We start from the raw sequence: 19,174 nt of genomic DNA, 5'->3' as shown, positions 1-19,174 counted from the left end.
TGACTTCTGTGGTGAAATTTGAATTGTTTTCTCAAATAATTGTAACTTTATGCTGAAAAATCCCCAAATTAATATGAATAAATCCAATTATTCTACATATTGAATGCAACATTAACAAAAACAAATTTAAAAAAGTCAATATGCATCTAAACATTTGTTTCCTACATCGACGCAAACTTTTCCCCTAAAATAGGTTTTAGAATATTTCCTCTCTCCATCAGGTTAACGGCCTGCTTGAAATCGAACAATGTCGCCCTCAGGTGGCGGAGAACGGAACTGAGCATGAAGCTGGTCTTCACAGCTTTTTCTCCTCAAACAATTTCTTCCAGGCCGGCATGATGTGTTCGTAGACCGTCTCAATCTGCAACACACAAACACCCCGTTTATGGACCCGCATGTGCTCACAACGCACACGGAGGGATTTACCCACTCACTTACTATCCGCTCACTTACTATCGGCCTATTCGCTGCACGAAAAGATCATAAACAGGCAAATGTTTATATTTATTTATTGGTAAAAGGTGCTCTATAAACACATTTTATGATATGAAAAGACAAAGTGGACCCAGGAAAGATCCATGTGGAACTCCATTCTGTCGTTTTGCCCGGTAACGTGTGTTTGTGATTGCTACTTATTCGTATTCCAGCGATGGAACGAAGAGCGACGCCCACCTGCTCGGACTTCTTGACTCCGTATCTGAAGAGCGTCGCCTGGTGCTCGCTGTTGTGGAACAGGATGTCGAAGGTGACCTCGCGGCCCATCAGGTCGTCGATGGCGGGCTTCACCACGCCATGGAAGTCTCGGGCCGGGAACGTGCCGTCCAACATATTGCTGACCTGCGACCCATTTCAAAGGCCACCGAGACTCGTTATAATAATTATAATAATTCATGATATCGTGTTAGATTGATTATGACCTGTTCTTTGTGTCACCTTGTATTTCTTCCCCAGCAGCTCCAGCGGGTCCAGTTTGACCTCTGACCTCAGGGCTCGGCCGTAGAGCGGCAGCTTGGAGTCGGAATCTGACAAAACAAGAACATTTCTTACAATCCATGTCCAGTAATCATAATCACGTATTAATTACTAATTCGAGCGTCTATATCTCAACTACAATAATACAATAAAGAAATTAGATGGATTTTTACTGGAATTGCACCTTTTGAAAGACAAAAAGAGAAATAAAGATGTTATTCTTGATGATGTGGCAGAAAGGCGCTCGTTACTGTGGTTTATAGGTTTTAGGTTTTATTCAAATATAAAGTTTTACCTTGAAAGAACAAAAAAATTTTTTTTTACACAAATACGTTGTTTATTCCATATAATCGAGACAGGAAACACAGACCTCGGCAGGTCAGGTGGGCGACGTAGGGAACGCCGTCCCTCTCGCCGTAGTACACAGCGAAGTGAGAGAAGTACTTGTTCCTGGGATACTCCACGATGTCGCCCGGGAACAGCTGGGGCTGCGAGTGTTTCTGCAGACAGACAGGAAGTGATGCTCGAGAGGGTAAACCCCTCAGGACCGCCAGACGAGAGCTGCACCTGCAACTTCATACGACTAAACGCCATATTGTTACGTCCTCCATGTTGCCTTTTCTTCAACAACAGAATTCTGTCTCGCGCATGACATTGTTTTGTATATCTGTATATATTTCTTATATTTATACATCATAAAGTGACGCATGTAGTACTCTTGTCATTTTCTCCTATCATTGTTCTGCACCAATGTATTAAAGCAGACTTTCACTAAAAAGCTGCATCTCCGTCACCTATCATGAAAGTATAAGAGGCTTTGTGTTGAGCACCAAAAATATTCATATTATATTATAAACCCGGTCACTATGGAGCGTGAACTACAAAACTATTTTTTTCGTTGATCAAGTAACCATGACAACCACCCGTGAAATAACCCGGTAAAGCAAAATACAGCGTTGGGGGAAAATTACATTTTGATGAATGTTACATAACATTTAAATATATTATAAACTAAACGATAATAATTAAATCACATGACTTTCCTTGTCTGGAAAATATGTTTATTCTATATTTAAATACAGAAGATGTTCCAGAAACTCCCTGACCCGTGGGGAACCCTGTGATGGTGCATTCAGGGCCCGTTTCTAATCAAGTTAATTCAGGCTAAATATGTGGTATTGTCCCATCTTGTCAACCCGATAAGTATTCCTAGTATGACCCGCCAACAGGCCGATAGAAGGCGTACTCACCAGGCCCATGGGTTCACCTGTGTACTGGAGCTCTACTGGTTCCTCACCGGTTCCTCAGCGGCGTCTGAAACTGGAACCCGTCTGCTTTACATGCAGCCTGGCGGCCGTCACAGTACGCTGACCTCACGCTTCTGCTTTGGGCTTTTATTTTGTCAGGGGGAGTTGTTGTTTATTTGGGGGGGTGGGGGGGGCTCCACATCAGGGCGTGTGAGCAGGTGTTTCCTAAAACAAGACGCCATGAAAAAGAGGAAGTACAGCTTCACGCACACTTGTTTTATTAGAGATATGAAGAAGGCACTGTGGAACACAAACCTGTCTTGATGCTAAGCTAGGCTAATCCTGACCTTTGACCCCTTTTAGCTCCGACATTGGGGAAGAACTGAACCGTTCCTTCGACCTCCACTCGACCTCCTGCCTGCAGGCCTCGTTTTCTTCTAACGTGGAGCCTGTTTCAGATTCAACATGTGCCCAGATTTGATTGACAGCTTATTCACAACAAATGTTTAAGAATTCTTTCATGACTGAAGTCTTTCTCTTCTTCCCTGAATTGTTGATGTCTGAGAGGTAAAAACAAAGGCTGAGTTTATTTAAAGTCACCATAATAAAATTATCATAAACTTCCTTGTCTGGGATAGAAATCTTTAAATTCCAGGATATTTCAGTGAGAAAGTCTGACAAAAAGACACTTTTTTTATAAATCCCTTTTTTAAACTTGAACACCTGCAACAAAAAAAGGTCATTCACAAAAGTCAATGGATCATGTTTACGTTGGATAATCCAGAGAGTCATCCGTCTTATTGTATTCAGTGTGAATATGAACACAAAAATATCTAATTCATCCAACATCGTCAGCCTCGTAATCTCTCCTGGATTAAAAACACCCAGATTTACGTTCAAAATCACAAATATAGATTATCTGTCGAGGCCAAAGAAAAAATGAAAGAAAGATAAAGCATTTAAATCAGCAGATTCAGATTGGCTGTGCTGCATTGATCTCTCACACACACACACACACACAACACACACACACTAATGCCCCGTGATGAAGTCAGTGCAGCATTACAGTCGTTCAGTCCGTCAAATGCACCTGAGTTTAGCTCCACCTGAGCTGGACGTTCTCCAGTGTTTACTACACAGTCCGTCGGTCTAGCCTACTCCTGGCTCTGGCCCTCCGGCGGCTCCTTTCCCCAGCCGAGGCCGTTGACGGGCGCGTGCTTGTCCCAGCTGTCCGTGTTGTGGCCGTGCTTCCTCTGGTGACGCTTGTAGTTGTCCCAGTGGCCGGTGGTGTAGTCGCACTCGCCGCAGGCGTACGGCTTCTCGCCCGTGTGCCGCAGCATGTGCCTCTTCAGGTTCATGCTCTGGTTGCACGAGTAGCCGCACACGACGCAGTGGAAGGGCTTGGCACCGGAGTGGATGCGCTCGTGGCGCCGCAGGTTGGCGAGGTTGCCGCAGGCGTAGCTGCAGGACGGGCACTGGTAGGGTTTCTCGCCGGTGTGCACGCGCGTGTGGCGCTTGAGGTTGTCGAGGTGCGAGGAGGTGTAGGGGCAGTGGGGGCAGCGGTGGGGTTTCTCCTCCGAGTGGGTGTGGGCGTGGCGTGCCAGGTGGTTGGGGTAGTGGGACAGGAAGGGGCAGTGGGGGCAGCGGTACAGCTTGGAGCTGCCGCGGCGACCCCGCCGGGACCCGCGGGGGGGCGCCGCTGGGCTGCACGGGGACCCGGGTCCGTCTTTGGAGAGCAGATCCAGCGAGCAGCGGCGACACACCTGAGACAGAACAGAGGTCAGAAACAGTCCAGGGCTCCTCCACCTTCTCCAAAGTCACATTCAAGCACCTTCCAAGCATTTCAATGTCCATTTCCATGCTTTTCCAGCACCTTCCAGCTGTGGTAAACTCAGTCTACTTATTATGTCACTTGTTCATCACATTAAATGAGATGTTATTGTCCTCTAAACAACCAACATGATGTTTGGAGACAGCTTTTTACAGAAGGACCACAAATGAAAGGAAAACTAATTCCACTAACAGATCCACAGAAATATAATCACCAACTATTTTCATCATCTGTTCATCATCAAAAGTCATTTTTCATGCACTTTCAAGCACTTTATTCTAAATCCAAGCACTTTTCACACCTCGAAAACACCACACTTAAGTGTTTCCAAGGATTTCCAGCACCCGTACCAACCCTGAGGAACAGGTGTAAGGTTTTGGCCCACGTACCTGCCCCCCGTCGCCGTCCCCCTCCCCCTCCGCCTTGTCCCCCTCCAGGTCCGCCTCCTCCAGCGTGAGGCCGCACATCTGGCAGCACAGCGGGAAGAGGAGCACGGGCAGCGGGGCCGAGGGGGAGCCCAGGCCCCCCAAGGTCTGGAGGTACCCTGAGTCCTGCGAGACTCGCAGGGTCAGGTCTGAAGAAGAGACAGAAAAACGATTCATTTACTTTCGAGTTTCATTTAACCATGAAATCATTCGAAAACCTCACGTTCAAATAGTGACAATAAGAAACTTATCCTCCATCTCAAACCCAAACTTCCTCATTTTACTTCTTCTTCTGCACCTCATGTTTAATTATCAAAGAACCCCTCACTTCCTGCTCAATTATGAGCTAAAGAGTTACAAATGTAGAGAAATTATCTTCTGCAGCTGAAGTTGGTTTCAGGTTGGTTAGCAGTCAACCGGGGAGAACTCCTCTTCCTCATTTTGTTAAAAAACTCTTTCAGTTTCAACTCGTTGGTTCCTCTTTTCTGCTCGGTGCTTCCAAAACTAAAACGTTCCTCTTTAGGGAGCAAAGTGTTGAGTTCAGGGAGATCCAACATTTAAACAACTCTACTTCCATGGATCTAATATATAAATAGTTCCAACATCCCTTCATTTAAATATTCATCATCTCAACACACCAGCAGCATTTGATTTTAAAACAAAAATACAGATTAATAATTAGTGAGAAGCAAAAGTAAATGTTTTCCTTGTTTTGGGAGTTTTATTTTGTGCTACCTTCGTCGGCGTCGGCGCTGGCTTTTTTCCTCCTCCCCCGACGCTTCTCCTTCTCCCTCCTCTGCGGCCGCTCCTGCGTGTGCATGCGCTGGTGCCTCCGCAGGTTGCCGAGGGAACTGCAGGCGTAGCTGCACTGGTGGCAGCCGTAGGGCTTCTCGCCGGTGTGCGTGCGGGCGTGGCGCTGCAGGTTGACGAGCTGCGCTGAGGCGTAGGGGCAGGCGGGGCAGCGGTACGGCTTCTGGCCGTCGTGCGTCCGCATGTGGCGCTTCAGGTGGTTGGAGTAGCGTGAGGTGAAGGCGCACAGCGAGCAGGAGTACAGCTTGCTGGGGACGTCGCCCGTCTCCTGCTTACCCACGACCACATCGGCGGCGGGGCCGTCGGCCTCCATCAAACCCTCCGCCTGAGAGGAGTCGATGGAGGCGTCGTGCTGGAGGCCCTCCTCGCAGGGGAGACAGTAGAGCTCTGCCCCCAAGTCCAGGCCCACACCTGGAACAACAGGAATCACATTTTAATACGTTCATACCTGGAGAATTAGATCTCTGCCTGCAAACATATGCACAATACCGACAATCTGTCAGGACGTCCTGAATTATAACCAGAATATCTGCTCATACACACATGGAGAAGCACCATCATATACAAGGAGAAGGAGGAGTTACCGAGGTCTAGCCCCGCCCCCAGAGGCGTGTCCCCCAGGAGCTGCCCACATCCTCGACAGGAGAGGAAAGCTGGGAAGGTGGAGTCCGTCGGAGCCGAAGGATCGTCCTCAACGCTAAGAGAGAAGACCGTCATTCCTACGGACACAAACACACGACGTTGACTTCCTGGAGGTTGACCTCACAACTCCAAAGTTTGTGTGTGTGTGTGTGTGTGTGTGTGTGTGTGTCTCACTGACCAGAATCTCGATCCAGCCCCATGATGTCCGAGTCTCCGAACTCCAGCTCGCCGCTCAGCAGGAAGTCGCTCTCCAGGACCAGGCAGCTTGGATCGCACACCACGGCGCCGTCCTCCGACTCGCCTGAAACATCAAATGATCAAATTAAAAACACTGAACATGTGGTTTTAATATTTTATAGCCTGGTTTTGTCACCCGGCAAAACAATGTGTGTTTGATATGAGAGAGGCAGAGAAATAATCAGAGGAGGAGGTGAGAGACAAAGATGGAAATGAGTGAGGAGGAGATAAGTTCAGAGGAGTTACGAGAAAGGATGAGAATGATTCATGCACTTTGCCTGTTTGCTATTAAAGTGTTGTTGTTTTGTGATATTTGAGAGGGTTCATTAGTGGATAAAGGTGATGTGAGGGTGCCGATATAAAAGGAGGACAGGGACGATAGAAGGAGGTCAAACAGGAAGCGGTGGGAGAAAGAAAGAAAGGAAGGAGAGGGAGGTCAGGTCCGGCCCCTGAAGAGGAAGTGGAGACAGGAAGCAAGAGACGAGGAAGAGGGGAAGTGAAGAGTTCAGCTGAGCCAAAAACAGTCAGGATAAGATAACACAAACACACACACACACACACACACACACACACACACACACACACACACACACACACACACACACACACACACAGGACAACAGTCTTCCTCTGACAGATGATGAGGAAGCCTGCAACGTCAATGTTAGACCAGTTAGGCAACGTTCAATGTGGCTCTCTCCTCCCCTTTCCTGGGCCAGACCGAACAATTATAAATAATAATAAATATATATATATATATATATATATATATATATATATATATATATATATATATATTAACACGCAGGCTTTCTTAAAGAGGAAACAAACCGCTGAAAGACAACAAAACACCAGATACAGACTGACACATCTGTAAGACGCCAGTTCAAACAGCACACAGACACTCTAACATCTGGAACCAGCAGGTACAGACCCGAACATCTGGAGGACCACAGTAAAACTCACATTTGACCGGCTGCGGGTTGGACTGCTTCCTCCGCGGCATCGTCGCGTCTCCGCGTCCGGGATCCTGGTCTGGTTGTGGGGCGGCGCAGTGGGCTCGAGTCCGTCCGTCCGTCGGCCACACAGGCAGCCAGCTAACTGCATGTCATCACCACCATCCTCCTCCTCATCACCTCCTTCCTCTTCCTCCGACGGACAGCAGCCGCGGCGGCGTCATCACGGACGCTACCAACTACCGCCTGAAACGAAGCGCATTAAAACATGGTTCCTCCGGTTGAATCCCCGTTAAAATCCCCGTTAAACTGCGTTAATTCTGCGCTCGGCGACGTTCAAAACACAAAGTCTTCGCGAGGCCGTTTTTATTTGTTATTGTTCCGCAGTAAATAGACGCGGCCATCTTGTTAGCCACCTAGCTAGCTAGTCAACTTCGACATTGCAAATTAAAACCATGTGAACTACAAACTTCCGGCGGGAGAAGTACATTTGCACACGTCCCCCTCGCCGACAGACGTACCTGTGATGACGTCCCCAGAAACACTGTCGTCAACAAAGTGTCGCTAACTGTTCAAAAATTAGACTTTCTTGTTGCTAAACGCACACACACACAGCTCGCTGCTGAGGGGGTACGCCGGGTCCGGGCTCCGCGTGACGTCAGCAACGGGCGCAAGGGCTTGTGGGATATGTAGTCCATACATTGTGTTTCTTATAAATAACAATCCACGTGCGTTAAATTAACCTGCTTCAGGGAGATTTATGAAAGATAATTACATGAGATGCAAAAGGCATATTAACTATAATCTATTGAATTCATTTGTTTTTGTTTTGTTTTATTTTTGTGTTATATGTAATTATTTATTTGTAAAACGTCTTGTAGCCCCAAAAAAGTGTTTTGTTAGTTGTTATAAAATGCTCTCTACGTTACATCTGATATATAATAACACCATAAAATAAAATAGAATAATATTATTGATATGATTTTGTGTTAGTCATACAAAAATCATACAAATGTAGTCGTATATATAATGATAGTACAAAAACAACGATACCTCGGAGAGTACCTCTGAGAATAACATACACAAAACACAAATCGGTATATGCTTTTTCTCAGCTTGTTTAATTTCATCAAATGCCATAATCAAAAAATAACAATTAATTATCAGAATGTGAAGTAAAACCTACCAGTTATCAGTTTCTTCCAAACTATTATCCTTATTTTCTCTGGATTTACAGATGAAGTTAAAATATAATTTTAAATGATCTTGTTGCTATTTAATCTTATAATTAACATGTACATGTGTCCGTTTAGGAGAAGACCACCAGTGAAATAACTAAGTACTGCATTTTAAATAAAGAATAAAAATCGATTGGTGAGATCAGTCTTTAAATTTCACGAGTAAACATTTCATTGTCGCCTAAATTTTGGTCCTCCGAGATACAGCTACAAAAACGGACCTGCAGGATGACAACATCACTGTCGGTGCTAAATAAACAAATACATTTGATTTATTTAGCACCACTTGCAAACTTGGAAAAATGACATCCCAATATATAGTGTACCACAAGGCTCTAACCTGGGTCCTCTACGGATTCACTACTTTTCTCTGTCTTACCACTAGAGGTCGTCATCCTCAAGAACAAGATCACAAAACGCGCCAAAACCCCTCCCACAATGTTTAGGGTTTGATCACGAGTCCATCATGGCCTCAAACTCGTCGATCCTCTGTCGGGTGTTTCCCCGCCGGATCTTCCTGCGGGACACTGTTTTGTACTTTGGCCCTTGGCCGCTGCCATCCTTTGCGTTGTCCCCAGCATCCGCCTCGCTGTTCGTGTCATGAGAGACTTGACCTCCGTCCTCTTTGTCCTCCATCACCTCCATCACACGGTCTCCCTTGTTGGCTGAATCCTGGGCCGGACCAGGCTCTTTGCCTCCCGGTCCAGGCCTCGGCGGTGACTCAGCAGCTGCGTCCATCAACAACACCTTCCCCTGCAACCGGCAACCTGATGCCAAACAATGGGGAATTCTTATCTGACATTGTTAAAGGTCAAAGCACAGAATTAGGTTGCTTTAATTGGCTCTGTGGAGCTTCGCTTCAGGCAAAAATAGTGAGTGACATCTTTATAGAATTTTAATCTGCTTTTAATGAATGAATGAATGAATGAATGAATAATCTGGCCTGAAGCTCCACTGTGACTAATTGTGTTTTCATCCAATCACAGCTGCAGTTACATAAGATCCCGACAACACTGCAAACTCTCAGGGAACATCCAGCAACAAACAACTTTGTTTCAACCAAATGAAAGCCGAACCAAAATCTAATTGAATCAACTGTTATTTCCTCATTAACTCGATGTGATTCGTTTGTCAGATCAACTTAAACACATTACATATGATTAAAGCTTATTAGTGAATCTGAATGCAAACATTTTGCAGCTTGATCCGGGTCCGCCGCTCCCGCCAGCCTCCAGGACCACAATGCCAACAGAACACGTAGTCTAGATGGGGGTTACCTGTCCGTGGGTCAGGTGGGATCTCCTGGACGCCAGCTGCTGTGGAGGCCCGATGTCCTGCAGCAGGAAATGATGTCGTCGGCGTGGCTTTCAGCTGCCCGTGTTCCACCGACCTCTGCGGTTCCTGGTCTGCCAGGTCCAGACCAGCTCCGCCAGACCTCGAGTCCATCAGAGTCTGGGATGAGGCGGCCTCCCTCTCTTTGTCGCTGCTCGGCCATGTGGGACAAACGTCCCCGGCGCCTGAGACCCCCCCCTCCTCTGTGGGGAACCTGCCCACTCCACTTCCTGTCTCTGCACCGGCATGACTCAGCGTTTCAGCACATTCAGAGGAGGGAGGTGAAGGAGGTGATGCAACCTCTTCTTCATCATGGGGCTGCTTCTCTTTTTCTTCTCTTTCATCCCTCATCACCTCTCCTTCGTCTTCCTGAGTCTTTAACTCCTTTGCTTCTTCTTGCTTTCCTTCTTCTTTCTCCATCATTTCTTCCTTCTCCTCCATCACTTCTTTCTCCTGCATCGTTTCTTCTTCTTCTTTCTCCATCTCTTCTCCTTCTTTCTCCATCATTTCATCCTTCTCCATCACTTCTTTCTCCTGCATCGTTTCTTCTTCTTCTTTCTCCTGCATCGTTTCTTCTTCTTCTTTCTCCATCTCTTCTCCTTCTTTCTCCATCTTGTCTTCTTCTTTCTCCATCATTTCTTCCTTCTCCATCACTTCTTTCTCCTGCATCATGTTTTCTTTCTCTATCTTTTCATCTTCTTTCTCCTGCATCATTTCTTCTTCTTCTTCCTTCTCCATCACTTCTTTCTCCTGCATCGTGTCTTCTTTCTCTATCTTTTCTTCTTCTTTCTCCTGCATTATTTCTTCTTCTTTCTTCTCCATCATTTCTTCTTCTTTCTCCATCATTTCATCCTTCTCCATCACTTCTTTCTCCTGCATCGTGTCTTCTTTCTCTATCTTTTCTTCTTCTTTCTCTATCTTTTCTTCTTCTTTCTCCTGCATCGTTTCTTCTTCTTTCTCCTGCATTATTTCTTCTTCTTTCTTCTCCATCATTTCTTCTTCTTCCTCCATCATTTCTTCCTTCTCCTCGATCACTTCGTTCTCCTGCATCATTTCTTCTTCTTTCTTCTCCATCATTTCTTCTTCTTTCTCCATCATTTCTTCTTCTTTCTCCATCTTTTCTCCTTCTTTCTCCTGCATCATTTCATCCTTCTCCATCACTTCTTTCTCCCGCATCGTGTCTTCTTTCTCTATCTTTTCTTCTTCTTTCTCCTGCATTATTTCTTCTTCTTTCTTCTCCATCATTTCTTCTTCTTCCTCCATCATTTCTTCCTTCTCCTCGATCACTTCTTTCTCCTGCATCGTTTCTTCTTCTTTCTTCTCCATCATTTCTTCTTCTTTCTCTATCTTTTCTCCTTCTTTCTCCTGCATCATTTCTTCTTCTTCTTTCTCCATCATTTCACCCTTCTCCATCACTTCTTTCTCCTGCATCGTGTCTTCTTTCTCTATCTTTTCTTCTTCTTTCTTCTCCATTGTTTCTTCTTCTTTCTTCTCCATTGTTTCTTCTTCTTTCTCCATCATTTCTTCTTCTTTCTCCATCATTTCTTCCTTCTCCTCGATCACTTCTTTCTCCTGCATCGTTTCTTCTTCTTTCTTCTCCATCATTTCTTCTTCTTTCTCTATCTTTTCTCCTTCTTTCTCCTGCATCATTTCTTCTTCTTCTTTCTCCATCATTTCACCCTTCTCCATCACTTCTTTCTCCTGCATCGTGTCTTCTTTCTCTATCTTTTCTTCTTCTTTCTTCTCCATTGTTTCTTCTTCTTTCTCCATCATTTCTTCTTCTTTCTCCATAATTTCTTCCTTCTCCTCGATCACTTCGTTCTCCTGCATCGTTTCTTCTTCTTTCTTCTCCATTGTTTCTTCTTCTTTCTCCATCATTTCTTCCTTCTCCTCCATCACTTCGTTCTCCTGCATCGTTTCTTCTTTCTCCATCTTTTCTTCTTCTTTCATCTCCATCCTTCCGTCTTGTTCTTTCCCGTCTTCTTCTTCCTTTTCTTTCTCCGTGACTTTGTCCTCTCTGTCCTCCTCCTCCACCTTCTTTTCTTCCTCCATCTTTATTTCCTGTTCATCCCTGTGTTCTTCAACCTCATCTTCATCACAGGTCTTCCTTTCTTCTTCTGCTCCTCCATCCTCACATTCATGCTTCATAACGTCCTCTTCTTCCTCCTGCTTCTTTTCTTCTTCTCCCTCGTCTTCCTCCATCTCGCTGCCTTGTTCTTTTCTTTCTGCGTCCGTCTCTTCTTCATCAAGTCTTTCCATCTCTTCCTCGGTCGGCTGAATTCTGCTCCTCAGCTCATCTTCATCCTCCTCTCTTCCCTCCATCTCGTCTTGCTTCTTCATCTTCTCCTCTTCATCATCCTCCCCTTCCTCACCTCCGTTTTCTCCTTCCTCTTCCACGTTTGCCTTTTCTACTTTCGTCTTCTCTTCGTCCATTTCAACATTTACATCCTCTTCCTCCTCTTCTTCCACCTCCTCCTCCTCTTCACTCTCATTCATGTCCTGTTGCTCTCCTCCCACCTTTTCTTCTCCGTCCTCGTCCTCCTCCCTCGACATGGCGTCCTCCAGGGACAGGATGTCCCCGAACAGGCCGACTGCCTGCATGACCCGGGCCATGATGGAGTCCTGCTCCAGGTCTAGGGGGTCCGGGGAGTCCAGCGGGGCTGCGGCCGTCCACCAGCTCGCCATGACGCAGGAATAAAGCTGCGTGGTGTGAAAGGGCTTCAGGGCGCTGCAGAAGGATTTCATTAATGCTGATGGGCAGAAAAACGTCATTCCTCAGTCCGGTCTGGTGACCTGGAGGCCTCGATCCAGCTCCGAGACTTTAATCTGCCCCCTCTCTTTCTTCACTCCATTTACAAAGTACTCTCATAGTACTCAGAAGTTCAGAAGTATTATTTCAGATACCTGGGACGGGTGAATATTCATATTCAGTCTTCATTTAAAGTACATATCTACATTTATTTGACATTTTAGGCAATTAACAGATTCTGATTAAGAATAAAAAATATGAATATTATCTATTGAGGCTGCACTTGTAGCAGTCTGCTCTGTAAATTATGTTTTCCTGGCTCGTTTCCTCGTCTTATTATTATTATAATTATTATAATTATTATCTGTGGTTCAGCTCAACATTCCCTCGGCGTTTATCCCTCTGAGGAATGTAAAGCTTCACAATAATCCGTAATGAGTTACGTTCTCTCACATCGTTTATATTATATGTACATATAATATAAAGACTCATATAATATATATGTGTATATATATATATACATATATAGCCTATATATATATATATATATATATATATATATATATACACATATATATGTATATGTATATATATATATACACATATATATTATAGTCTTATATATATATATAGCCTATATATATATATATATATACACAGACATATATTATATATGTGGACACGGAGACGATCAACAGTTCAGGGAGAAGTTTAAACACTTATTTCGATGATAAAGGTCTGATTCTCTGTAAATCACAAACATCCTTCCATCTCTGAGAAGGGATCTGAAGCACTACCTCCAGTGTCCTGTAGACGGCGCTATAGTAGTAATGATGGACTTGTTTCACAATCCCATGAGAGCCACAGTTAGCAGAAGCACCCGTCATTGGTTTTCCTGGAAGTTTCCTCTTCAACTTGTTACACAAGAAGGACATGAGAATCACATTCTCTAAAAACAGGACGACGACCCAGAAATCCAGGAACATTATGTCACATTCACTTGGATGCAACTCTTCCCTGATTAGTTTTACTCAGTTCTATTATTATATAAAAACAATATCAGAATCCACAAACCAAAACAACATCATTTAAAACAATTTGTTCAGAACATTTATTGCAATAATAAAATAACGTAATAAACGATGAAAATACGTACTAAATGTGTTTTACATTCAACAGAACCTTAAATAATAATAAAGTAAACTACTTCTATGACTAATGTTTCATACAGACTCAGAACACAGAAATCCCTTTAAAGTTCAGAAAGTGCAGATGTACCCGACGTTGCCGTGTCAGATATATATGAATAATCTATCTTTATTCATAGTGTGAATAGAAAGACTAATAACTGACTAACAACACGTGTTTGCGGTGGATGTTGTTTGACCTTTAACCTTCTAAGTTTCACTTCCTCTCTGCTTTGCCTTGACTTCCTGCTGCGCCCGCCACGCTGCCAGCACCTCGTCGTCCTGGGCCTCGGCGGCGGCCCGGGCTCTGACCCTCTGCCGGGTTTGGGCGATGAAGGTGGTGATGTCATCCTCCTCCTCCTCCTCATTGGTCGCTTCCTGCCTCCTGCTCCTCCTCCCTTCACTCTCGCTGCTTTCGTAACGCGAGTGATGAACGAACTTCCTGTTGGTGGTGAGGTCAGCGCCCTCGTCGTCCTCGCCCCCGTACGGCCGCCCCGCCCGGCCGAACCCATTACAAGCGACCCCGCCCGAAGCGTCCTCGTGTAACCTGGATCTGTATCGGGAGGCGTACGTGCCCTCGTCTTCCTCGGTGGAGGACGGCCGGCGGCTGGAGAAGTCGAACTCGGAGGCGGAGGCGTCGAGGTCGTCGTAGGGATCCTCGTCGCCCCCGGTTACGGGTTTCCTGGGAGGCCGGACGCTGGTCAGCCAGTCGTCAATGCTGGTGTTCCGGTCCTTCTCCAGAGCCGGGTTCAGGTTCAGACACCCGGAGAGGCCGAAGCTCCTCACTGGTTTCTCCTTCTTCTTCTTTGTTTCCTGCAGGAACTCCTCCTCCTTCCTCTTCCTCTCCTCCTCCTCCTCCTCATCTTCCTCCTCCTTCGGCTTCTTCTTCTTGTACAAGGTGCTGCGCTTGTTGTCCTCCAGGATCTTCTTCTTCTCGTAGACCGCCATCTTGCCCTTCATCTCAGACTTGATGTCCTGGTCCATGGCGTCCAGCTTGCCCAGGTCCACCTGGTCCTGGAAGAGGCTGTAAAGGGGGACGCTGGTGGTGGTGATCCGGCTTTTCCTGGTGAGACCGGTGAGACCGGAGACGCTGCTGGATCCGGCCCCCGACAGGACGGACGCCGCTCGCCCTCGACCCTGGGACAGGATGCTGGAGTAGGAGGCGCCGCTCGCCAGGGACGCCTTGTCATCGTCGAGGCCGGCGCCGCGCCCTGACACCAGGCTGCCGGTGCCGCCGCGCCCCGACACCAGGCTGCCGGCGCCGCCAAAGCTCAGCTCAGAGCTGGCGTGGGACGGAGGAGGCAGGCTCATCTCCGTCTGCTTCTGCTTGATGGTTTCGGAGACCACGTTGGCGATCCAGTTCTGGATGCTGGCCAGGTTGACCATGGGTTCCCCTCCGGGTCCCTGGACCGTCGGCACCGGGAGGATGGGGGGAACCGGTGCCAGGGGGGCGGCGGCCTGGGAGGACCTGGTGCTGCGAGGCTGCGACACCGAGGAGAAGACGGACGACCTCCCACTGAGCACGGACGCGGTGTCGTCGTTGGCGACACTCGGCGGGCCTGTGACGCCGGCACCGGCCCAGAAGGCCGAGAGTGGGATGGTGGCGCCGCTGACGCAGCTCTGGTCCTCCCACATGGCCTGACTCTCCTCCAGAGTCTTCTTGGAGCGCTCCAGGACCTCCTCGCGTCTCTGCCGCCGCTTGGCCGCCGCCGAGTCCTCCCTGCGGCTCATCTCCAGGATCTCCTCCGTGTTCTCCTCGCCGAGCCGCTTCTGCTGCCTCAGCTTCCACGCCTGGTACGCCGTCAGGTTGACGTCCTGGAAGGCCGGCGCCTTGGCTTCGCTGGTGCTGCCCGTCACCGAGCCGTCCGCCACCGAGCCGTCCTCGCCGTCCTTCTTGTTCCAGCCAAACTGGATCCTCTTGATGCGCCAGCGCTCCAGCGGCGTCATCTTGTCCTTGTTCTTTTGGCAGAAGTTGTACATGGAGCTGCTGTCGGACAGGATGCTCGCCACCTCGTCCTCCATCTTCCCCCGCCCTCCCTCGCCAGCGGCGCCCTCGCTGCTGTCGTCCTCCTTTCTGCGGTAGCGAGCGGCAGCCTGCACCTCGATCTCCTTCAGCCGCTGCCTCCAGAGGTCGGCGTAGGTTGAAGAGCTGGAGGTGGACGTGATGTCAGAGGGCGGCCGCCGGACGCGGCGCTTCAGCCTCTCCTTCACCGCCCGCACGTCCTCGCTGGTGACGCTCTCCACGTCACCGTCCTGGCCTTCCTTCTGCCCGCCGCCGAGCGGCTCGCTGTCCTCGCAGTCGCTGTCCAGTTGCGCCTCCCACCAGCCGTCGTCACGGTACCTCTCGTTCCTCCGCTGCCACTCGCGGATCATCCCGTCCAGACCGTCGTCATCGTCCTCCTCGCCGTCTCGCCCGCTGTCCTCCTCGGGCAGAAGCATCTCCTCTTGAACGCAGTTCGATCCCCGCCCGTTTTGCGCCCCCGCCGCTCCGCTCCTGAGGGCGGTAGCGGCGGCAGAAGACGCCACGCTGCTCATCACGCTCTCGCCGTCCTCCTCCTCCTCCATCATGATGGAGTGAGCCTTCACCTCGATCATGCTCTGCTCTTCCTCTTTATCCGTGTCATCGCCATCATCATCGCCGCCCCCGAAGAGTTGAGCACGGGTGCGGGCGTCGACGACGGAGCACTGGCTGAGCGTGTCGTCGTCGTCGTCGCGCTCCTCCAGCAGACTCTCGTTGAGGCTCCGCAGCTGCTTCAGGAAGCCCTCGTTGGGGTTGATGGCGCGCTTCTTCCTCATGGCGGTCAACGCCTCCATGATGGTCATGTGCTGGAAGATCATCAGGTAGGACGCCACCACCACGGCGGAGCGGCTGGAGCCCATCATGGAGACCACCAGGACCTTTCCTGCAAGGAGACGGCGAATATCAATGTTTGATCTTCAGGAGGAAGAAGTCTGACGGGTTATTATTGTTTATAATGATAGTGACTAATATTCAATAAATAAAATAAGATAAATTAACAAGAAAACACAAAATAAATGAACATAAAATAAATGTTTTGTGTCCATTTATTTTGTTTGTTAAATGTAATATGACAGTCTGGTCCCACAGAGAGCTTTCTTCTATCATGATATGAAGGAAAACTCTCCCTGAAGTTGAACCCTCCGTATTTAATGTCACATTTTAACTTATATTAGAGGCTTCACTTTCAACTCAATTTGTGTCGCTGTTTAAATGCATTTGAGGATGTGTGTGCTCTTATTGTGAAAGTAAGTCATGACGCCTCTTCGCTCCGACCTCCGTTCCGCCTGCAGGCGCCACCGTTTCAGGATGAATGCGAGACAGTCAGCAGGGCGACGGTTACGTGATGCTCTTCCAGGAACACAGACAGATGCCCTCTGTCTGTCTCTCTGTCTCACTGCATCAGCAGAGGCTTCTGGGAACCCGCCGCGGTGTGGAGGCGTTCGGGGGTTGTGGGTTATATCAGTTAAATCCGTTTAGTTGCTGTGTGACCGTCGACCTCCAACGCCAATATTCACTTCCATTAGTTAAATATGTATATATATATTAGTTAAATACGTTTGAATATATTATGAAACTATGAAATACATCTCTAAAAAAATGTGTTTAATCTAGATAAATATTACACCGTGACCAAGATTACGCTTTTTTTTTAATATCTATGGTCCGTTACACTGGGATTTATTTATTTTCTCTTTTTTCAATGTTTTTCCAATTTTATGTCGAGTCTGTTTTGCTGTATATGTGAAATTGTTAAATTGTTATATATATTTCTGTGAATTGGAGCGACCTCCTGACCTTTGTGCGTCAGCAGCGCCTCGTCCAGGAACTCGGCGGTGGGCCGGAAGTGCTGCGAGATGTCGGCGTCGGGGAAGTCGTCCACCTCGATGCCCATGTAGCCGACGGTCATGCCGGCGTAGAAGGACTCGCCCGTGTACACCCCCGTGCCGTGGGCCGTGTTGAGGATGTGGGTGATGCCCATCCGCTTCAGGCGCGCCTTGTTGACCGCCACGGACCTGAGGGACATTCAAACCGTCGTCAGGAGCTTTCAACCCCGACACATGGACTTCATCATGTACACTCTCACTGATGAAGTTCATTCGGCTGAAAGCTGCACGACAAGCCAGTAAGGGGACGTTTAGAGTTCGGACTCACTTCTCGGCGATGAAGATGTTGGGCCACACCTCGTCCACGGGGTCCACGGGGGCCTCCAGGCGGTCCTGCACCATGGCCCTCTGGATGTCCAGCACACAGGGGGTGTTGTAGGGGGAGCGGTCGTCGATCATGTCCTTGACCCGGTTGTAGAGGTCCTCCACCATCATCTGCTCCGCCGTCTCCAGCATGGCGTCCGTCACGGACTCGGGCCGCGGGCTGCGAGGAGGCAGCTCTGAGGAGCAAAATCAAATCAAATAAATGAACAATAAAATACATTAACAGGAAATAAAATAAGATCAAATAAATTAGCACGACGTTTTGTCATGGCTGTGATGTCTGCAGCTTGTTTGTCTGTGTTGATGTACTTGTTTGGTTAAAAAACATGTAATTTCCCATTAAATTTAAATGTAAAGTGACATTTGAAAGTGTGTATGAAACATAAATGCAGGTGCAGGAGGGAGGAGGTGCAGACGTGCATATGAAAGCACCCATCGCCGCCGTCCTCCCCCCTCACATGAAACATGCATCGGCCATTAGTGCCGCCCGCCAGCGTGTCATGTGAGCTAATGTCCTCCATCAGGGCGCCGTGGCTCCTCCAGCCGCTAACGAGTCGCTAACGAGCCGAGCAAATGAAAACGTGCTTTATGGCTGAAGGGTCCTCCAAATAAATTAGACCCTCTGGACGTGGTCCCATCTGGTCCAGAGCAATCTGAAGCCTCGTGTCCTCCTCACATCTGGATGTGGGTGGAGGCGGAGGAGCCGGTTGGAGCTGGTTGGAGAGTATTGGAGCCTTTCTGTGCTGCAGCTGAAGAGTCTAACTGGCCTCATGTGTCTCTGATTTACAATCATACAGATAACATTCCTCATTTAAGTCTTGTGCTAATTACTTGATGTGATTAAGCTGTTAGACTCTTCCCTCCTATTCTAGGTCTGCTCCACTGGTGACCCGGGTCCCAACAGGAAGACATGCTGGGACGCCGCTGCCACGGTGATGCGTTGCCACCGCTAATTACCCATGAGCAGTCCGAAGACGTCCCGTTATAGACGCAGCTTAACGAGATAACTGCACTCCCGAGTGCCGTTGAGTTGGTTCATCAAATGGAATCAGTCGCCACGCGGTCTCACCCTCGCTGATGATCTTCTTGGCGGCGACGGCCGACGAGAGGTGGATGGGCTCCATGAAGATGCTCGCCGCATCCGAGCCCGAGATCATGGAGAACCTGGACTCCGACGCCATCGAGAAGCTGACGGGAAACCAGCAAAAAATACACATTTTTTACTTTAGAAAATCAACTCCAACCAACTAAATAATATACACTCCAACGACCTGAATACGTTAGTAAGTACAACCAACTCAATAAACATGAAACCAAA

General features: G+C 47.9%; 4 protein-coding genes across 4 annotated transcripts in view; all 4 read right to left on the bottom strand.

Annotated features, from left to right (window-relative positions):
* Window positions 1–10: 10 nt before the first annotated feature.
* Window positions 11–2,374, bottom strand: plaat1l (phospholipase A and acyltransferase 1-like). Its single transcript, XM_084004033.1, has 5 exons — window positions 2,223–2,374; window positions 1,343–1,472; window positions 934–1,022; window positions 673–837; window positions 11–361 (listed from the first exon to the last, which is right to left on the bottom strand). The coding sequence occupies exons 1-5, from the start codon at window positions 2,229–2,231 to the stop codon at window positions 296–298; spliced, it is 459 nt and encodes a 152-aa protein (XP_083860159.1). The 5' UTR covers window positions 2,232–2,374; the 3' UTR covers window positions 11–295.
* A 124-nt stretch (window positions 2,375–2,498) lies between these two features.
* On the bottom strand, window positions 2,499–7,771 carry LOC311009704 (zinc finger protein 513-like). Its single transcript, XM_084004032.1, has 7 exons — window positions 7,642–7,771; window positions 7,131–7,366; window positions 6,106–6,228; window positions 5,870–6,004; window positions 5,211–5,696; window positions 4,440–4,624; window positions 2,499–3,982 (listed from the first exon to the last, which is right to left on the bottom strand). Exons 2-7 carry the CDS (start codon window positions 7,168–7,170, stop codon window positions 3,374–3,376), a joined length of 1,578 nt encoding a protein of 525 aa, XP_083860158.1. The 5' UTR covers window positions 7,171–7,366; window positions 7,642–7,771; the 3' UTR covers window positions 2,499–3,373.
* A 665-nt stretch (window positions 7,772–8,436) lies between these two features.
* Window positions 8,437–10,155, bottom strand: LOC311009943 (uncharacterized protein). Its single transcript, XM_084004391.1, has 2 exons — window positions 9,636–10,155; window positions 8,437–9,125 (listed from the first exon to the last, which is right to left on the bottom strand). The coding sequence occupies exons 1-2, from the start codon at window positions 10,147–10,149 to the stop codon at window positions 8,812–8,814; spliced, it is 828 nt and encodes a 275-aa protein (XP_083860517.1). The 5' UTR covers window positions 10,150–10,155; the 3' UTR covers window positions 8,437–8,811.
* A 3,431-nt stretch (window positions 10,156–13,586) lies between these two features.
* Window positions 13,587–19,174, bottom strand: part of dusp27 (dual specificity phosphatase 27) — a 6,780-nt gene continuing 1,192 nt past the window's right edge. The window contains exons 3-6 of the mRNA XM_084004116.1: window positions 18,926–19,044; window positions 17,801–18,032; window positions 17,444–17,661; window positions 13,587–16,529 (exon numbers count right to left, since the gene is read on the bottom strand). Coding sequence (XP_083860242.1) covers window positions 13,837–16,529; window positions 17,444–17,661; window positions 17,801–18,032; window positions 18,926–19,044 — 3,262 coding nt within the window. The 3' untranslated portion in view covers window positions 13,587–13,836. The remainder of the gene's footprint in view (window positions 16,530–17,443; window positions 17,662–17,800; window positions 18,033–18,925; window positions 19,045–19,174) is intronic.

This window comes from Eutrigla gurnardus, assembly GCF_963514095.1.
Source record: "Eutrigla gurnardus genome assembly, chromosome: 24".
Taxonomy (NCBI): Eukaryota; Metazoa; Chordata; class Actinopteri; order Perciformes; family Triglidae; genus Eutrigla; species Eutrigla gurnardus.
Note: the sequence above shows the minus strand (reverse complement) of the source record. Positions and strands in the feature narration are given on the sequence as shown.